Here is a 20,288-nt window from a genome sequence, read left to right on the forward strand (position 1 = left end):
GCGAAATGCAGAGATATACAGTGAAATATCATTGATTTGAGTTATCAGTTGCTTCAGAGAAGAGTGATTGGGTAGTCTCGTGGTTTGAGTGTTCACCAAAGATCCGAGTTCGATTCAATGTGTGAAGCCTATTTCAGGTGTAGAATAATGCTAAAATCTCTGTAGAACCAAACTCATCACAGTTTGAGAGAAACAGTTTTGATAGTTCACTACACTATCTATTGAGATTTTGCTGATACAAATATGTTAAAATGTCCTGAATTTTACATTAGATTAACAAGGTCAGATACAAGCAATATTGGCAGTATAGATTTTGGTGTGATTGATAATATTGTGATTTTTGTAGTGTAAAAACTATAAAATTTTTTCCTTATCCTGACTCATGCTCTTTTGCTTGTCTCCTTCTTCTTGCGAATGATAGTGGAACACTTGAATCCCCTTTTGAAGCTGGCGCTCGGCATTAATGGGTACAACAAGGACTGGTCGGCTCAGAGTCAGTATAATGTGTCTGAGTGGGGTATTCATGCTTCACTTCACATGAGTATCTCAGGCTAGCACTATAAAACCAGCTTCAGTTTGGGCTAGTACAAGCAGCCGCACATACACATACACATACACACGCATGCACGTCGTCATATGAGCGAAATATTCACAGGCACGACGTTAAGTCCAATTTCACCTCACCTCACCCTTTTGAAGCTCCCTTATAAAAAGCGGACATAAAATCACTCACCCCACGAGTAGCCTCCCTTTGCCCTTTGGCGCCCTTATTGGTCACCTGACCAGCCATGCTTGTCATTCTCTCCTTCTTCGCCCTAGAGGACGGTTGTGAGAGCGCCTGGATCCCCTATACAGCACTATATCCTTTCAATTTTAGGCCTTTACCACTAATTTTAGCTGTATACGGCATTTAGGAAGATATACCAGCAATATGGTGTGGAATTTGTTGTCTGATGTATCTGTTTATTCACATTGTCGACGTGATATTTCATCTTGTTTACAACTGATGAAAAACTTGCATTCGTTGGAGGTCCCGGTTGTCTGCTGCTGATCCTCATCTATTATGTCCTAATTGCACTTCTACATGTTCTTCCAGCTTTGTCTGCCAACTTTGTCAGCATTTATCTGAAATTGAATTTAATAATTATTTATATTCCATTCTTAGACGTGCTCAGGACAGGTCTAGATGGCATTTATTAAGTCATGTCTAACTGAGTGAATGCGCTGATAACCGTTGATTGCTGCCTGCTGAGATTCACCATTCCAGTGAATTGCCGGTTGCTACTACAGAGCATGTTGCTGTGGCAGAGGGGAGCTCCGGCTCCAGGAAGAGGTCTCGGAAGTAGCCTCGTTGCAGTCTAAGAAGACCAGGGCATCGTCTTCAAAGAAAAGAAGTCGTCTGCAGATGAGACTTCCAGCAAAGTCTTCCCATGGGGCATCTCCTCTTCGAGATCCTCTGGAAGAGATCCTCTTCTACAGTGACATCAGCAGTCATCTCAGCGCAGTCAGATGATCTATCAACGCAGACATCAGGTACCAGAGACTGCAGTTCTTCGCAAGTGCAGCGGTCCTTGGAAGAAGCCTCATCACTCTCAGATGCGTCGTCATCTGCAGCAGCAGCAGCCGTCGTCGCAGAACTTCAACCCGGGTATCTTCATGCTGCAGTTCACTGAGCAGATGTTGGAGCTGATGGAACCACGGTTCGCACAGAAGAAGGCTGCGGCGATGGCCCCATCTATGACGAGCCTGCACAAAGGACAAGCAGTCTGCACATTGCATCCTGTTGAAGATGGTAGCCTGCGTGAAGGCTGCTATGAAGACCTCATCTATGACGACGAGCCTGTACGAAGGACCAGCAGTCTTCACATCGCATCCCAACGAAGATGGAGGACTGCGTGAAGGAGGAAGTCTTTGTGAAGGCTGCTACGACCTCACCTACGATGACGAGCCTGCACGAAGAACCAGCAGTCTTCACATTGCATCCCAACGAAGATGGAAGCCTGTGTGAAGGATGAAGTCTGCTTGAAGGCTGCTACGATGACGAGCCTGCACGAAGGACCAGCAGTCTTCACATCGCATTTCAACGAAGATGGAAGCCTGCGTGAAGGAGGAAGTCTGCGTGAAGGCTGATCATAATCGAAGGACGAGCAGTCTTCACAGAAGACCTAAATCTATGATGATGAGCCAGCATCTATGATGAGCTGAGCACTACTGATCAGCAGTCTTCACATCGCATTTCAACGAAGATGGAAGCCTGCGTGAAGGAGGAAGTCTGCGTGAAGGCTGATACGAAGACCTCATCTATGATGATGAGCCAGCACGAAGGATCAGCAGTCTTCACATCGCATTTCAACGAAGATGGAAGCCTGCGTGAAGGAGGAAGTCTGCGTGAAGGCTGATACGAAGACCTCATCTAGGATGACGATCCAGCACGAAGGATCAGCAGTCTTCACATCGCATTCCAACCAAGATGGAAGCCTGTGTGAAGGTTCACACTTGACTGCAACCTCGACAACGATGATGCAGCCCTAGACGTGCCGGAACAACCTTCCAAGGAGCCTTTGCGCAGTAGCAGGACTAGACATTCTTCGGAGTATCGCAGAAGTAGGTCACATGGATCATCTTCACCCTCAGATGCGGATCTTCGTCGTGAGCCTGCGTGCAGGTACTCCTCATCACAGAGAAGAGAATCCACACCTTCACGAAGGCAGAGGGATACGTCTCAAGATTCAAGGGAAGATTCATATTCCAACTGTTCACCTGCGCGCAGGTCTTCAGGCCGGCAGGGACTCACGTCGTCGTGGATCAGAAGCGCTCACGTACAAGATATCTAACGATGATTTGATACGTTCACCTTTCACCTATCGACCTGATAGCTCAAGTACCGGAGAATCTCAGCACAGCCTTGGTAAGGCTAAGAAGTTCCAGAGTCAACATGTCCCGATGTTCAACGCCAGGAATTTCCCACTACTTCATATGGAACCCTTCATGAAGGCTCCAGAGATTGATGAGAACTACAAGATCATCAACGACTTCCATTGCAGAACTTACACAACTACTAGACGTACTTGTTTCGGGCTAGACAGATCCAACATCAGCGGGCTTGACTCTTGTGAGGAAGGGGACAGCTTGACAGTTAGCACTGGCCTAGCATTGGCATTCACTCGTTTTTCACGGTCATCGTAGCGAAGAATCAACTCTACAAGAACCTTTGTTTATTCAACACAATTGGTTATTTTATGGCGCTTCATTGAGACCGATGACTACAGTCTACAAATAACAGCGTTAAGCAAGTATGGAACTTCAGCTGATCATCTGTATAAGATGACGACTGCATTATCTTCAGTTAAGAAGGAAACAATCACAACAGCCAGGGAGACAGTCTACCTACATCGGAATTACGTGGCGAAATTCCGCGCGTTTTCCACTCAGCCTGCTCACTGTTCACTCGTTTAACTCCGGGAGGTTATGGACAAGGCCGAGTGTTGATGAAGAAATCAACAACTGCACAAGATTTTTAAAAGGATCTTTTCCTGCAACACGGGTGACGTCACATCGCGGGTATCTGAGATGAATCAAATGCTGCAATTTGATTGGTCCATGAGAGACAATGCCCTGCGCAGAAGTCGGGCATAGCTCACGTGCCAGGAAGTCGTCTACAGTTGTAAACAACTTTTCAACGTGGGAGGAAGGCTCCATCTACAGTCCAGTTTGCAGGGTACAGTGTGATTCGACTGTCTTCACGGGTCATAAGGACCTTCCCTGTCAGCAGATTGAAGATTGTTTATCCGGAGATTTGCAGTAACCTAAGTTTGACGAATTCTGCTCGCGGCAGCCAGTCTACTATACATAGACTTCACAGCGATGGCAGTTCCAGTACATCTAGAGACGACGAATTATGCATCATCACTGCACTTTGTTGGGATTCTGGGGACAAGTCTTCTTGACATATTATCGGAAGTCATGATTCCAGAACCGGACATTGCTCCGCTTCCATTACAGACATGGCAAGGGTACCTACAACGTAGGATATGAGCAGATTTCTGGGAAGATGTTCATCTCACCACAGAATCGCATGGTCGTCTCAGAGGATCGTTGGGTCTAGATACAAGCCATGGTAGCTCAAGCACTACTCTCTCCGTTACCACTACGAAGTTGGCAGAGCCTACTCGGTCTTCTCACGTCAGCTCAAGACATGACTCGCAGAGGAAGACTACAACTGCGCCCACTACAAGTGTTCGTGAACGCCCATCTCAACAGTCTGGACCCCTTCGTGTTACCGGACTGTCTGAAACCGTATCTTCTATGGTGGACTCGGAAGTCGAATGTCTGTGGAGGAACCTATTTATCAGAGCCGGAGTGCAGCACTCATCTCTATGTAGATGCATCGCTTCAAGTATGGGGAGCTCACTTTGACAATGAAGTGGCAGCAGGGAAATGGTCGAGTCAGGAGCAGAGCCTGCACATCAACATGCTTGAGATGAAAGCAGTAATATACGCCTTACTACACTGGTCCAGCATACTAAGGAACGCACAACTGATGATCCATACAGAAGTCGGAGACGGTGTTTGCCAACCACTACCTCAGAGACATTGCTACCGAGGACGTCTCCGGCATTCACCAGTTTGGGCCTTTTGTTGTAGCACAACAATTGACGGTTCCACAAAGGCGCTGAGATGGATCTCACCCTTTTATCACGCGACTTGTAAAAGCCAACGCTCTGGAGAGCTAGAGCTTTAGAGTCCATGCGCACGTCTAGGGCAGACCAGCATGAGTGATAGACCCTGCTTCTCCACTGGACATGGAGTTGCATAAATCCACACATAATGTCAGAAGAAGAGTTCCAGAGAAATATGACAAGTTGTGGTTTCTCTCTCTCTGGGTGTCGGGCTCATATATGGAGAGAGTGACAAGCATGGCTGGTCAGATGACCAATAAGGAAAAATATATGGAGGCTACTGTTGATGGGTGAGAACCTCCTAGGATTTCCGTCCGGTAATCTAGCTTTTAGGCTGAGGAGGTAGCAAGCATGGGGAGCTTCAAAAAGGCTGACAAGGGATTCAAGTGTTCCACTATCTTCGCTTCCAAAGAAGAAGGAGACAAGCAAAAGAGCATGAGTCAGGATAAGTATAAAATATCAATTTTAGCCAGAAAATTACATTATCTTTGCAGAATAAAAAACAATAGTTACTTTCATCATTATGGAAAATGTTCAATGTTGCATATTTTTAATTGATAATAAGTTGATGTAATGTAAAGTTTTAACCCAAACTCTTTGTTCTAGCATGCCAGGCATCTCTTCTACAAGAGTGAACTCCCCCACAGCCACTACTCCATCTTCGTCGACAACATCGACGCCATCAGTGGGAGCAAGGCCAAAAACTACAGTGAAGTCTGAGAGCAATATTTCAAAATCAGAAGCACATTTTACACAAGTTAAGAAAGATGATAAAACAGGTGGGTATTTGTGAGCAGTCAAATAACATGTGTTTATTTTGTTATCTGTATTTGTGATTACTTGTCATTAAAACGACACCCCTGATTTGCCTATTACTGATTGGATTGATGATATTATGAGGTTCCATGTGGGGATCCTTGTTGGAATAGGCCCCAGCAACTAAGTGGATCATGTGGTCAGGTTCTGTAACCTGCGTGGACAGTTCCCAACATCATCAATCACTGGATTATCTGGTCCAGACTGGATTAATCACAGGCTACTGTCATATAGCTTACTAGTACAGCGGTTTTATCCACTAGGCTACGAAGGATTGCTGTGAAGAATGTGATTGTTTGCCAGTATGAACCCTTTGTTCCTCACAAGATGGGTAGTGTGTGCAGCCTACGTGCAGGATACGGGTAGCACTTGCAAGGCAAGGTATTGGCTGCCAGTTGCATCCCAGTTGATTTCAACAGTAAATACCAAACATTTAAATTGTATCTAAAGTATATCTTTGATCGGTTCATAAGTTGGATCAATACCTCCTCCTCGGTTTTGATCCTTCACAAATACCATCGCAACAAATCTGAAATTAAGTACACAATTTAATCCTGTAATTACGCTATCTGGATATAGAAAATGTTCCAAGTAATATCTAGACTAATGTTTTTAATCTACTTTAATACCTTATTCACTATTGCTTATGTTAAATTCCGCAAAATCTGCACAAACCCAATATATAAGAAAGTTCAACTTCACCACTTTTGACAAATGTAACATCAACCTTGAGCGCACCAACAATATGTAGACAGGCACTGTAACTCAGTGTGTGACGTTAGTTTCAACTTCAAAGCAAAATTGTGTTCTCTCATGTAAGCTCAACTAATTGTAGTTCATGTTAAAACATGTAACTGTGACCCTGCCTGGCTTGGATATATTCCATTTTGCACATCTCACTTCGATAAGTAACACCCACATTCAAGTGCAAACACTGAAAAATTCATTAATATTTGATTTTAGTGATTGCGAATGATGAATTTAAATCATGAAGGGATACGACCTGTGAACATCCGGGTTAGAATTGATCTTCATTAACCTATGCTATTCCTAAGAGGCGACTAACGGGTGACTGGTTGACATTTCATCGTATCCCAATCGCATAGATTATTGCTCATGATGTTGATCACTGGATTGTCTGGTCCAGACTTGATTATTTACAGAATACTGCTGCATAGTGCGGCATAAAACTAAACTCACTCACTCATTAATGGGAACAGATCATTTCTCCCAGTATGCTAGTTTAACACTACTCATTGGCAAGGAATATGTCTTTGCCACACTGGGTTCTGTGGTAAAACTGAAAAGTAATAGAATTTGAGGAATATCTGGTACGTGAGCTTGATTTCATCAATAAATTGCTATTCATCTCAGTTTTCAACCCATTTCTTATATGATCTATGATAATTGTTTTGAGTAGCCTCTGTCAATTCTCATCCATGATTTGTTTATTTCAGATTATTCCGATTTAGAAGGTGCAATAGGTTATACACCTCCAACAGAGGAAGAGATTCCTCAGTGGGTGGACCCAGCATAAAGAAGAGCATGCCGATGAGCTTCATGACGTCAGGAAGAGGAGGTTAAAAAAGTTTTCTCAAAACGAGAACAAGGATAAGGATAACCTAGATCTGGACTAAAATCCCTTATAACGTGAATGGGTGTGACTCAAAACTTGTGTAGTAGTTGCAGTGTTGTCTCAAGCAGACACAGTTATGCCAGTGGATATCTTGTTGATGATATCTTCAAAGATGAACTCGGTAATGGGTGTCGTGTCTCCAGGATGCATTACATAGTAGCAAGAGATTTCTTCTTGATACAAAGAAGCAGGTATTGTCCAACCTTTCAACCCTCCAACTTTCTTAAAGGGGAGATTGGGTTGGATTATTTGGCAGTCCCAGTAAGTTATACTTCAGTACCACAAATCCTACTTTGCAAGTTGATATTTAAAGACATATATGAATTTCTCAGTTTATGATTTCACTAATTAAAATGTCTCAGAATCAAATGTGTTAATTTACAACACAAACATGAAATTTTTATGGATGACAACATCTTCATCATCTTCATTATTGTTTGTAGGAATGTTTCATTTCGGCCTCTTAACCCTTGATGTGAATGAAGTTCAAGATGTAGCCCTGAAATACAGTTACAACTGATAAAGATGTTTTTGTCATAAGAGGGGCGGTGGGGTAGCCTAGTGGTTAAAGCGTTGGCTCGTCACGCCGAAGACCCGGGTTCGATTCCCCACATGGGCACAATGTGTTAAGCCCATTTCTGGTGTCCCCCGCCATGATATTGCTGGAATATTGCTAAAAGCTGCGTAAAACTAAACTCAGTCAGGCAGTTTGTCATAAGAGTTTCATGTCTTCATGTTCCTCCGACTTCTAAATAGCTATCATCGGCTCGTAAGTAGAGGGGGGGGGGGTGGGGTGTGTGTGTTAGCCTAGTGGTTAAAGCGTTAGCTCGTGACACCAAAGGCCCGGGTTCGATTCCCCACATGGGTACAATGTGTGAAGCCCATTTCTGGTGTTCCCCCGCTGTGATATAGCTGGGATATTGCTAAAAACGGCGTAAAACCCAACTCGCTCACTCACTCGTAAAGTATGATGTCTTGAACAATGCTGAAGGAAGTCACCTCATAATCTGACTTTATATTGAAATGGTTTCTAGCTCCCAGTTCTCCTTACCATTCTTGCTGCAAAAAGCTGAAAAGTAACCTATATTGTATCAAACAATATTAGCAGTAAATTGTTATTAACAGTTGATTGTGTATACTTGATATTACACTGTAGTTACTTTGTTACTAGCATTAAATGCCTGTTCATCATGATTCATATGTGATAAGGAAGAGTATTGGTACTGACTGGGACTCCCTGGGTCCCTGCTGTACATATGTGTCCAACATTCACTTTGGAGAGGAAGTTATTGTCATGTATTATGTCCAATCATGTTCATTATTATTACTAAGTTTTGTTTCCCAAACAAGTTGCTTTTGTATTGAGATGTTAGGGGTCTCTATTAAAACTGGTATCTTTGTACGGTAATGGTTAGATATCTAGATACTTGCTTATCTTGTTGAATAATGGACTGTTTCTTCAAGGTTGTATTTTATTTGGATGAATGGAATATGTCTGGTATAGACAGCTGATTCTATCACAAACTGATGATCTATGCAGATTAATGTATCAAGTCTTGCCAAATTACATGTTTTGTTCTTGCGATTATGTTGCTTGGTTGTCATGGTTTCATTTTAATTAAAGAAACACCAAAAAAGGTGCATTTTACATATAGCAATGTATGGTTTGATGAAATACATGCTTCATATATAAATAAATAAATCAATCAGCTACAGTGTTCATTCTAGGCCGCACTCTAGTGCCATTTGTGCTCTTAAATGATATGTGGTGCTCTGTACAAATATGGGCAGGTCGTGTTGACACATTCATTCAGTTTGTTTTTGCTTGGCAACTAATGCAAAACTCCAAACTAAGTAGGTTTTTGTTACAAATAATATAGTACTGCTTTCCCTCACTGAAACGTGCTGAGTATTAGAAGCAGCATTAGAGGTGTCCTTGTGTATAGCAGTTCAGTTGTTTTCGGAAGTTTAACAACCGTTGTTTTCTCGAGTATCACATGAACAATTATAATACATGTCACTAACTTATTAAAGACAGCTTTGTCTTGCACACAAATCATTGTCAGAGTTTTACAATGTCTGGGTGGCACAACTTAAAGCTTATCGGTAAACACTGCCGAACAGAAACATATGAAAATTACATAATCACTTTGGATTAGTCACTGTCAGACTGATAATAATAACATGGCTCATTGTTGAAGTGTCCAGTTGTGTTGTTTCAAAGGTTTCTGGATGAAAACTCAGACTTACAGTTTTAGCTAGAATAAGAAAACTATTCAGTCTATGTTGAAACTTCATATGTGTTGTTAATGAACAGTGAGATTGCATAGTATTTATAGCACATTATTTATTCATATTTTCCAAATTCATTTTGGATTTATGTTAACCATTTAATAAATGTGTTGAGGAGATCTTGATTTGGTTTCTCTTCTTCAAACTGTTGACCTTACTGTATTGGAAGTTAGAAAAAGTAAGTGTACTCACACTACATGCACTACTAACTAGTGCTGTATGGCGAACAAGTTACTGCAATTTGGTATGACCCACAATATTTCTTAAAGGACCCACATCACTGAGGACAGGCGGGCCAGGGCCGACATCTTAGAAAGGCTAGAATGAACACTGCAGCTACCTTTTTGCAGTAACAGAGACATCATGGCAGTATATTCAGAACTAAGTGGAAATATTGTATTTGACTTCTACCTAACCAGACATTTGGGAATGTGACATATAGCAAGAACAATAAATAATACATGCTTTGTTGAAATGTTTCTCCAGCCAGTGGTGTGTGTATGGAGTAATTTCTGGATATGTTAAGTACGCCAGCTGATAAGAATTTGTTAGGATCACCAGTAAAACTTATGGACTTCAGACATTACAGCAACTGTTAATTTTTATATTTCTATGATAATATATATTACTATTTTAATAAAATGCTTCACAAAGGCAATAATGTTTTCACTGACAACAGTGTGTGATAAATGTGTGTTGTTCATTGATATAAACCTATTTGTGAAAACAGCAACTCGACCCATTTGTCTCCAGCACATGCATTCCATTTGATAGAAGTCTAGTCAAGTATTTTGTGTTAATGTGTTAATTGTGCAAGATAGATCCACATCACAGAAAATGAATTAACCTTTTCTCAAACATATTATTGGAAGAACTGAGTTCATTTGTTCAAATTTTGGACTCACAGAAGCATGCAAAAGTCACTTTTACAAAAATGTAAACAGATGTTAACAGGTCTTCCAGAGTATTTCACTGCGATCTGAAACGGCAGTTCATGTATTGAGTACCGTAGCTTGTTGCTTGTGGCCTGCTTCTGATCTGCACAGAGGAAGATTATACAATAGTCTCCAGAGAAAGAAAAAAATCATTCATTTCTTTCATAGTTTAGACCATGCAATATCATGTCTTATAAAAACAAACATATCTAAAAAATGTATATGTTTCCAATCACAGTGTTCACAATCTAGAATGAACGTGTAAATATCCTTTCTAATTATTTGCAAGCTTTTATTCACTGATTTTGGGCCCTGTCTAGTGTAGGCCTTTCATTTACAACATACAAGATTATATTACCACCATTCCATAGTTTCTTTCACTATTCAGTTCAGAGTCAAATATTTTATTGATGTCAAGTTTTTTTCTCTCAATTGTAATTGTTTCTGCAGGGAGAAAATTTAAAAAATTGTATCCATTGGTTTGAAACTGGAAGAGAAGGACTTCAAGTATGAGTCCTAAGCTTCACATATTAAAGACAAGTGTGTTTCATGTTTAGATTGTACGAGTGAAAGTGTAATTTTTCTTACTATCTGAGGTCAGATTTGACAATCATTCTGTACTGATTGCAGTCGCCAATGATGGAAGTAGACGTCCCCTCCATAGATTTTATACCTTTCATTACCTTGTACGATGTATTTCCGTGAAACCTAAGAAGCCTCTCATTAACGTCTGTATGCCTGGTATACTTGTTACAAACTGTGAACAGAATGTGAAATTGTCTTTAACTTTCTGACAATGTGACTGCTATGTGGCAGAGCTACAGATAACATTTTTGGGTCATTGGGAGTTATGTACCTCGCATGTGTTCATCTCGATTGGGTATCCTAAGTTTCCTTTGAGTAACCAAATAAATTGTACTCGCCCCACTCAAATTCAATTGGGTATTTTGAAATTTTCCATTTATTTTAAAAATATAATAAAGTTAAATGTTAGTGTTTGTTATTTATATTTGATATATAATATGAGAAACGATATTAAAGACTGCAAGTTGTCAAGTTCATGTCCTGAAATAGAACCTCTCAATATACCTGTTATTTTATCTATCCATCGGTACACAAGCCAAGATTTGACATTTTTGTGTGAACGCATGCTAGATCACATATATTGAGTATTTACAAAAATTCAAGCTTCTTGTATGCAAGAGACTTAATAAATATTTGCGTAATTTACGCAGATACGCAGCTTATCTGTACCTCTGCTATGTGGATTACAAAGTTCAGTATGAATCTAGTCAAAACTATGATAATGTATCACAGGTTAGGGGCTTGTTTTGGGGTATGTGTTGAGTTCGGATCTTTTCGTTTTTAATTTCAAATCAAGTTTGCAGCAAATGCAGACCTCCTCCATACCACATGCTTGTGACACCAAAGTTGCCTTGTGAATATGTTAAGTAATAATGGATGGCTTCTTTGCGGTGCTATTGATGTGTAGGGAATTCGGTAACATTTTTCAGATTGTGTGCTCTTTTAACAATTGTTTCAGGGTTTGTTCAAATCTATGGATAATTTATTGATCATATGTGGAATATTTTTAATCTGTTCTCGAGACTAAAGTGATTCTTCAACCAAGCTCCATGCTGTATCTTCAGAATTAAACATCCAAACAGAAACCCAGAGTACCAGTCAATATGAGCTTGTATACTCTCATATGACACATTATTCCCCAGTTGGTTTATAATGCTTCAAAATACTTGCTATGTCATTACAGTCCACTTATGGATTTGTGTCAATGCCAATATTTATTGTGTAAATATCTGTTTCAGCACTTCATCTGTGTGTAAATTCATTTATGAGGCATGTACCTGGTCCTGTTCTTGTAACTGTACATATGAATATTTTTGTGAATAAATAATCTTTAATCAGAGTTTGTGACAATGTTGTTTTTATATATACTAGGCACATAAAGAAACTGTACATACAAAAATTTAAAATCTAAATTTATCAAACCTGTGTAGACACATAAGGATTTAAACTCAGAGATTAGTGACATGTATCCAACATGCATGCACGTGCCAAGTTCCGTGACATCAGTGGGTTCTTCCTTGAGACGTGCAATACGTTGTTGCACGTGCATTCCGCGAAAGAGAAACAGAGCAAATGAATGCCACACAATACTGTCACTTTGGAAAGCTCAACCCCTGCCCTTGCGATCGTTCAAAAAATTAAACGGCTATTGAAACACATAGCATGCCAAGGCTGACGTCTGCACAACGTCATGAGGCCATTGGGATGGTCCGTGGGGGAATGTCTCAACGACAAGTGGCTGCGAATTTCCACTGCAACCGGAAAACCATTTCTGCACTGGTGAGACGCTACCAGAACACAAATGACGTCATCGATCGGCCACGTTCTGGACGTCCACGTGTAACAACGCCAAGACAGGACAGATGGATAAGGGTGACCCATCTTCGCCACAGGTTCAGACTGCAGTGATGACTGCCCGAACCATCCCAGGACTTCGCCGTATCCACCCCAACACAGTTCGACAACGTTTACGTCATCACGGGATCAGACCATGACGTCCCGCCATACGGCCTATCCTGACACAACGTCATCGACAAGCTTGCCGAATGTGGTGCTGAAATCATGTCCGCAGACGCTTGTTTTGGTGGAGAAATGTTGTTGTTACAGATGAGTCCAGGTTTAACATTTCCCATAGTGATGGACGTCAACGTGCCTATAGACGCGTGGGAAACGTTAAGCACAGGTATATTTGCAGTATGTTTGTCATTAATAATCATGGAAATGGGGTATTGCTGGCTGAAATGATCAAGAATTGGAAATATCATCAGGAATCATTATTAATGATTATCGAAATGAAACTTGTGTAATTGATAAATTCGTAAATTAACTATGCTGATGAAATAATTATTATAATTTGCTCAGAAAGTAAACAAAGTTAGGTCTTTCATGGGCTGCTCCTATAGTATGTTCAGGTGGAGTTTTGTTGCTAATCCAAACTTAAATGCGTCACCACTCAACAAATGTGAAATGTGTTAAGTTAGAGAACCATGATGTTAGGCAATAGGGGGTTTGACTCTACCGGTAGCTCTTACCCTCAGCCTGAAAGGTTGTATCAGCTTTCTGTGTCATTCACAACTATTAAAATATTGTTATTGTCAATAAAATTGTAAAGGTCTCTTGTGACTCTGGCTCTTTGCTGACAAATTCCCCATGAAACCACCTTGCCGTTTGGAAGGTTTCTGGAGATCGGAAGCACTGGGCACCACACAACAGAACCATAATAAATCACTGGTTGGTGGGTTCCGATTAAAAACTTCCACTCAGATAAGGGACTTGTTGCAACAGGCCATTGGTGAAGGAGTACATTCCCAGATGGTGTGAATCATAGATCTGCATGTCATCCCACAACGTTTGTTGCTGAATCATTGGAATCAGAGGTGTTGCTGGATACAGGAAACATCAGACAATCAATGTTGGGCTAATGTCATCTTTTGTGATGACTAGAGGTTCACTTTCAAGGCACATAACCCAAGGGATCGATGTAGGAGATGTCCTAATGAGTGTTTTATGGATGTTTATGCCATACAAGATGATGTTTTAGGGGTTAGTATTGGTATGGGATGGTATCACAGTGACTGACCAAACTGAGCTCCATGTTGTATATCGCAGGTCACAGGTTAATGCTATCAGGACTTTTATAACAACATGTTGGTCAACATTTCATCTTTCACAGTGGTGTAGCTACCATTGTAAAATAAAGCCAGGGCTTACACATGATTGTTGCTACAAAGGTTGGGCAAGCCCTCAATACTATCTAAATATATAGCTTTGCAACCTATCGGGCTCACACGAAGTATTAGCTTGCTACACGCCTGTTTCAAGATGAATATGTACACATGCTCATTGTGCCAGGACTGTGACCTAAATCCTCCAACAGCAAAACATCCATGTCAAGCCATGCCCAGTACTCAGTCATGACCTTTCCCCACTTCCTGTGTCTGGAACATTGGCTGATGTGTGTGTCAATGTCAAAATCCACCCATCACTCTCAGTGTTCTGGGTGCTGCTCTTACTGATGAGTGGAACAACATGCGTCAAGTTGAGACATCAGAATCATACCAGGAAGAATTGTGCATGTCTGGCCAACAGAGGTGTTTTCCACTTTACCAACATTGTACACCACCGTATCTTACCACACCAACCATTAAAACCCATTAGATCACACCACCTACTCCCAACAGGTATGATCATTTCATTCACATATGCCAGTACCAGAGACCATATACCTCAGAAACCTTGTCAGCCAACATGTTCCAGCACGCTGTCTTCGATCCATGGACAACTTCAGTCTGACACAACCTAACATGGGACAGAGAACCTTTGCAGCAGCAGCTCCAACGCTTTGGAATTAACTGCCAGTTTCCTTGAGATCACTACCATCAGAGTTCTCATTAAGAACAACATTAAAAACTCATCTTTTCCAAATTGCCTTCTCAAAGCTACTCTAAAATAACTGTGTACACTGCTATTATTTCCTATTTTGTGTGACTTCTCCTCTTCAAGACCTACCCGTGAAGATCCTGGTTAGAATTGGTCTCCAGTAACCCATGTTTGTCGTAAGAGGCGACTAACGGGATCTGGGAACATGTCATCGTATCCCAATTGCGTAGACAGGGGCGGATACAGCTTTTTGAGAGAGGGAGTGGGGAGGTGGGTGGGTGGGTTGGTGGTTTGCACACTATTGAGAAGGGTGTGTGTGTGCACCCTTCATTTTCACGAGAGTTTCAGTGGTAACTTTCAGGACTAAAGGAGGGATGCGCACCCCTGCATCCCCTCCCCCTTCTGGATCCGCCTATGGTAGATGGATGCTCATGCTATTGATCGCTAGATTGTCTGGTCCAGACTCTATTATTTAAAGACCGCCGACATATAGCTGTACGTAATATTGCTGAGTGTGGCGTAAAACTAAACTCACTCACTCACTATATAATGCTAGGTTTCGTTGTGGATCCTTATACTGTTATCAAGCAAGAGTATGACAAAGGTAAATGTGAAATAAAGATGTGTTGTAACACTGCGTTTACATCAATGAGATGTTTGGAAGATAATTGGATTTTCCAGCATGATAACGACCCAAAACACACTTCGGTCTACACAAAAAATTGCTTGTCGGAAGAAAATGTTCAAGTTTTGGACTGGCCCAGCTACAACCCAGATCTTCACCCTATTTAGAATGTGTTGGGACTAATAAAAGACAGCATAAACCAAAAACGACTTAGAAATATTGAGGATATGAAGAAAGAAGAGGTCGAATATTGGGATAAGCTGTCGCACGATTTCCTACAAACTTTGATCGGTAGTGTACCTAGGCGCATTAAGTCGTGTACTGCAGGACAGGGAGGCCTCACAAAGTACTGAAAAGACACTTAGACTGTAAGAGAATCATATCTCAACACATTCATTCAAGTAACATTTTTATAGTTTATATACATGTATGAGGTATTTGCCTAAACAATTTTCTCAATAATTTCTGGGAATACTATTGTGAAACAGATATGATATACACGTTTCAGGTCAGTATTCACGATTACAGCCACAGGATGAGAACTGACACAAACTATACTTTTTGATACTGAAAACCTGTAGCAAGCGGCAGAGAAAAATCAACCAGTGTTCTATAATTTTGACTGATAAACACAGTGAAACATCTACTGTAGTATATAATTCTTGACATAGCAATGTTGTCAAATCATATTGAAGTCCCTATATTCACAAATTATTTCCTGAATCTTTCTATTTCATCAAAATTTAGTTATCGAAAATAAAGACGTGTCAATCATGTACAACGTGTGTTTATTAGGAATTACAAAAATCTTATTAATGATGAACCGCATTTCGGAAAATGTTTGGAAGCATATTTGTATGCAGCCCGAGGCAGACGTAAACTTCCGGTTTGACTGCCACATGTGGATATGTAGTGACAGACAGAAAGTACACAGGTGATCTATAATTACCATTCTACGAAACACGTTTCTTAGAATTAGGACTATAAATCCTTGCTAGTCATTATACAGTAATGGCAAGTCCTATTATCGAATATTTGCGTCAGTTTTTTTCTCTGTGAATATTGCACAACCAACCAACATTTGACAGGTCTGATAATATTTTGCAGATGTCTTGTTGTTAGCAGTAAGCGTTGGGAGGCAACACCGTTCAAATAAGCGTGTCTAGTGAAATGAATAACTTCTTATACACTGTTTGAATCTCTGTAGCCTCTAATGTTTTGGGAGAATGCAACTGAACCAAAACGTTTTCTTTTACCCCATGTCAAGCTTTTATCAGCTGGTGTCTTCAGTAATTGTTTATCTCACTATCAACTCTGTATGTGGAGAAACAAGTTTCAATCTATAATGTGAACATGATGCATGCAGAATAACATCACACTGAAGCTGAACTTGTTAAAATGATGAGCATGATAATTAACACATGTCTGCAGATACATTAAAAATGACGGGCTAAATGGTATAGGGTCACCTCTTTGGCTTGTTTCAGCACTTGTTCAGTCTTCACACATGATCGAGTTCATGAGTATATCTGGAATTAGATGATAACAGGATCATGGCATAAAGAAAACCGTTAATCTGAGCATTTCTGTGTCCAAAGATGATTTGAATAACCATATGTTTGAACCGTACAAAGAGAATGGCCATCAAACATATGCTGTATGCTAACAAATGAAAACAAAGTTTGCTGATTCGTGTTTCAAAATAATTCATGTATTTGGGAAATCTAATCAAACGTAAAATATCTGCAGTGTATGCATATTTTACAGCTGAAGTTCATTTAACTATTTGCGTGCCTTATATTCTATTTTATAGCTGGTGGACAAATTCTATAGTTGCACCCATTATACGATATATACTTGTGTTCAAGTACTCATTCATCCTTTCAGCATTATTTTCTTTATGTATACATTTACTGTTAATTTTGTATTCCTGGTAAATTCAAATCTTGCAAGAGTTGTAATTAACAGTCAAACTTGTCTTCCTATGACTACATCTTACAACTATGATATTTTTCTGAAGCTTTTGCTAATTTCTTCAATTATTCAGACCATATCCCTGTTCCTGTAATGAATTGCCAGAAACAGAAACACAATATTCAACAGGACATATATTTTAGTTCTAATGGAGGGCCGGTCAGTTAAGAGGCGTGGACGCCCAAACAGAGGAGGAGGAAGATTTACAAGAGGGCGTGGACAGAGAGGAAGAGGGGCGTGGCCGAGGCCAGCAAGAAAGTCAGCGTGGAGGTTCTCGAGGAGGTGGATCGGGTTTCACGAGGAAGGGCCTTGATGATAAATATGACTGGGAAGACCACCCCCTGGATGGATTGCCTCTTGATGATGAAGATTATTATGATAGAGGGTAACAATAGCATACTATTGCCAAGCATAATTTCTATGTGCACAGAGGATTTATGAAATGACAAACGCTTCAAAGTAGACATGGTGAAAAATTGTTAAATATTGAAAATAAGAGAAATGTTTTTGCTCACCACCTGCTTGATATATACATGTACTCCAGTTAATACCGTGGTTGGTTGCCTTTAGGTAGATTTATGTCTCCTGTTGATATCATTTTGTGGCTATTTGGAGCCTTAGAAATATGGTTATTTTTTAATAGTGGTGGTTCATTTATTGAAATGATCGAAGATTGGTGGCAGTGACTATATATATGACCAAGCAATTGACCTTCTTTTCTCATAATCAAACACAAACAATTTTGGCACACATGTTTGCATCAAGAATATTTTTCACAAGGTTGGTGTTGTCAGTGTCATTAAATTCACATTTCATAAGCACTACAAGCTCATTCCAAGTCAGGATTGAATTTAACTTAAAGACTCCAGGAAATTTATGTTCCTAACATACTAGTCATCCTGCATTTTGTGCAAGCAAAAAACCCTGAAAGACTACATGTTTTTTGCTTTATTTTTTGTGTACATTAGCAAACATAACAGGAACATTTGATAAATGACGCTAACCAATTATTTTCGATGATTGATTGGTTGTAATGTACCCATCATCAATTATGAGATTTAAACCAATTCCCAACACTATCTTTGATATACGTTAGGTTTGATTGTCATGATTATGAAAATCATATCATCTTTGCTTACCAATGCAAAGCACTATGCACAAGCAAACTACCCTCGCTTAATGTCTTATAAACAATATCATCTTCAGAATCTTATTTGGACCTCCATTGTCAAACTTAATGTGAACATGATAAATGTGTTAGTTGACTAAATTCAGATACACAGCCCCAAAGCGCCGTCACAATGGGCCACAGGTCAAGGTCACAATGCAGCATCTGCAGATGAGCACAGAGAACCAGGAAATGGTACGAGACATGTTGCGAGACCTGCATGGTGAAGAACTGGACATGCCTGAGTAAGATTAAGAACATTGTCGCACATTTTAATTTGATAATCGACACAATGATTAAATGTTTCGTGAACAGTTTGTGTTCGTTTTTGACAAATGTTTTTGTTGCTTTAAACACATAATAAAGGCTTGATTATGTTTGTTTAGTTAATATAGAGTCTTTATTATCAGGGAATAAGGATTTATATGCCAGTTTTAGCAACATTCCAGCAATATCACAGCGGGGAACACCAGAAATAGGATTCACACATTGTCCCCATGTGGGGAACTGAACCCAGATCTTCGCCTTGACTAAGCAAACACTTGAACCACTAGACTACCCCACCACTCCCTCATGATTATTAATACCTGCAACCTTGTTAATCTTCTGAAAACAAGATGATCATATTCTCCCAATTAATGGTTTCCTGTTTCACTGAGTGCTGCCAGATGGCTTATGTCACTGTGATGTTGCAGAAAGGATGAGTATGATGAGCTGGATACCAGAGATGATCATCAGTACTGGGTCACGCAGCAGCCCCTGCAGATCCAAGATGGCTGCAGCTTCGCTTTCTATGGTCAGTTCCAAGATGGTGGAGATACATCAAAGAAAACGAAGGCTCCTAAGACTATAAATCAGTTTGGACTTCAGAAACTTGCAAGGTTTGTAATGTGCATAACTAACCCTACTCCCAATATGGAACAATGTGCTTTGCTCCTAGGGAGGTTATTTCATTTATTAATAAAATGGCTGGAGATTTTTGATTAATTAAGAAATACAGTTCATTCTACCCCTGTGTATAGTGTGATAAGGTACAGTTTTGCCCTGAACTATAATAGTTAAAGCATGAGGATGCTTGCACAAATAATATGGTCGTCGTCTTTGATCTTTTAGCAAAGCATCTTAGACTGTTTGATGCGGTACTGCAGTAGAGACTGGAATTGGCATTCTGTTAGTAGGAACATGTTACTAGTTAGTTCATAGACCAATATAGCAACCAGCATAAATCTGAGAAGTCTTGGAACCCTGCACCAGCAGGAACATTTGGAATTGAAATAATCAGTAACCAAAGTCCAACATTATTGTCGCTGTATGGGGTGATGCCTTGATACAGCGGGATCTTGCTTTTGCAGATATGGGTTTGATAAGGAACGGTGTACTGAGGCATTGAAAGCATGTGATGAGGATATAGGAGCCTCTCTGGAGCATTTACTGTGTGAGTGTTTCAATCTGCTGAAAGTGGACGCTACCCAGGACAGTGAGCAGACGTCAGAGGAGTGGCAGGAGATACTGGACGCTCGCAATGAGGAGATGACAGCCTTACAGTCTATCTACGAGGATAAGTTTGAAGAAAGGATATCAAACAATATATGGATTCTTTATCTTGATCTTGAATCCCTGAATCAGATCCTTAAACCTGCACCCTCGAAACCGAAGCAATCGGTCACACAACGATACGACAAAAATATATGTAAATATT

General features: G+C 40.3%; 2 protein-coding genes across 2 annotated transcripts in view; both read left to right on the forward strand.

The window, feature by feature from the left end:
• LOC124280451 (E3 ubiquitin-protein ligase synoviolin-like) overlaps positions 1-7,672 on the forward strand; it is a 29,870-nt gene extending 22,198 nt beyond the window's left edge. The window contains exons 16-17 of the mRNA XM_046716388.1: positions 5,286-5,458; positions 6,953-7,672. Of these exons, the coding sequence (XP_046572344.1) occupies positions 5,286-5,458; positions 6,953-7,032 (253 nt within the window). The 3' untranslated portion in view covers positions 7,033-7,672. The remainder of the gene's footprint in view (positions 1-5,285; positions 5,459-6,952) is intronic.
• Positions 7,673-17,084: 9,412 nt separating this feature from the next.
• LOC124280452 (putative ATP-dependent RNA helicase DHX57) overlaps positions 17,085-20,288 on the forward strand; it is a 36,591-nt gene continuing 33,387 nt past the window's right edge. The window contains 5 exon segments of the mRNA XM_046716390.1: positions 17,085-17,104; positions 17,576-17,806; positions 18,697-18,834; positions 19,285-19,470; positions 19,942-20,287. Of these exon segments, the coding sequence (XP_046572346.1) occupies positions 17,085-17,104; positions 17,576-17,806; positions 18,697-18,834; positions 19,285-19,470; positions 19,942-20,287 (921 nt within the window).

This window comes from Haliotis rubra, unplaced genomic scaffold, assembly GCF_003918875.1.
Source record: "Haliotis rubra isolate DU_JTF1 unplaced genomic scaffold, ASM391887v1 Scf268, whole genome shotgun sequence".
Taxonomy (NCBI): domain Eukaryota; kingdom Metazoa; phylum Mollusca; class Gastropoda; order Lepetellida; family Haliotidae; genus Haliotis; species Haliotis rubra.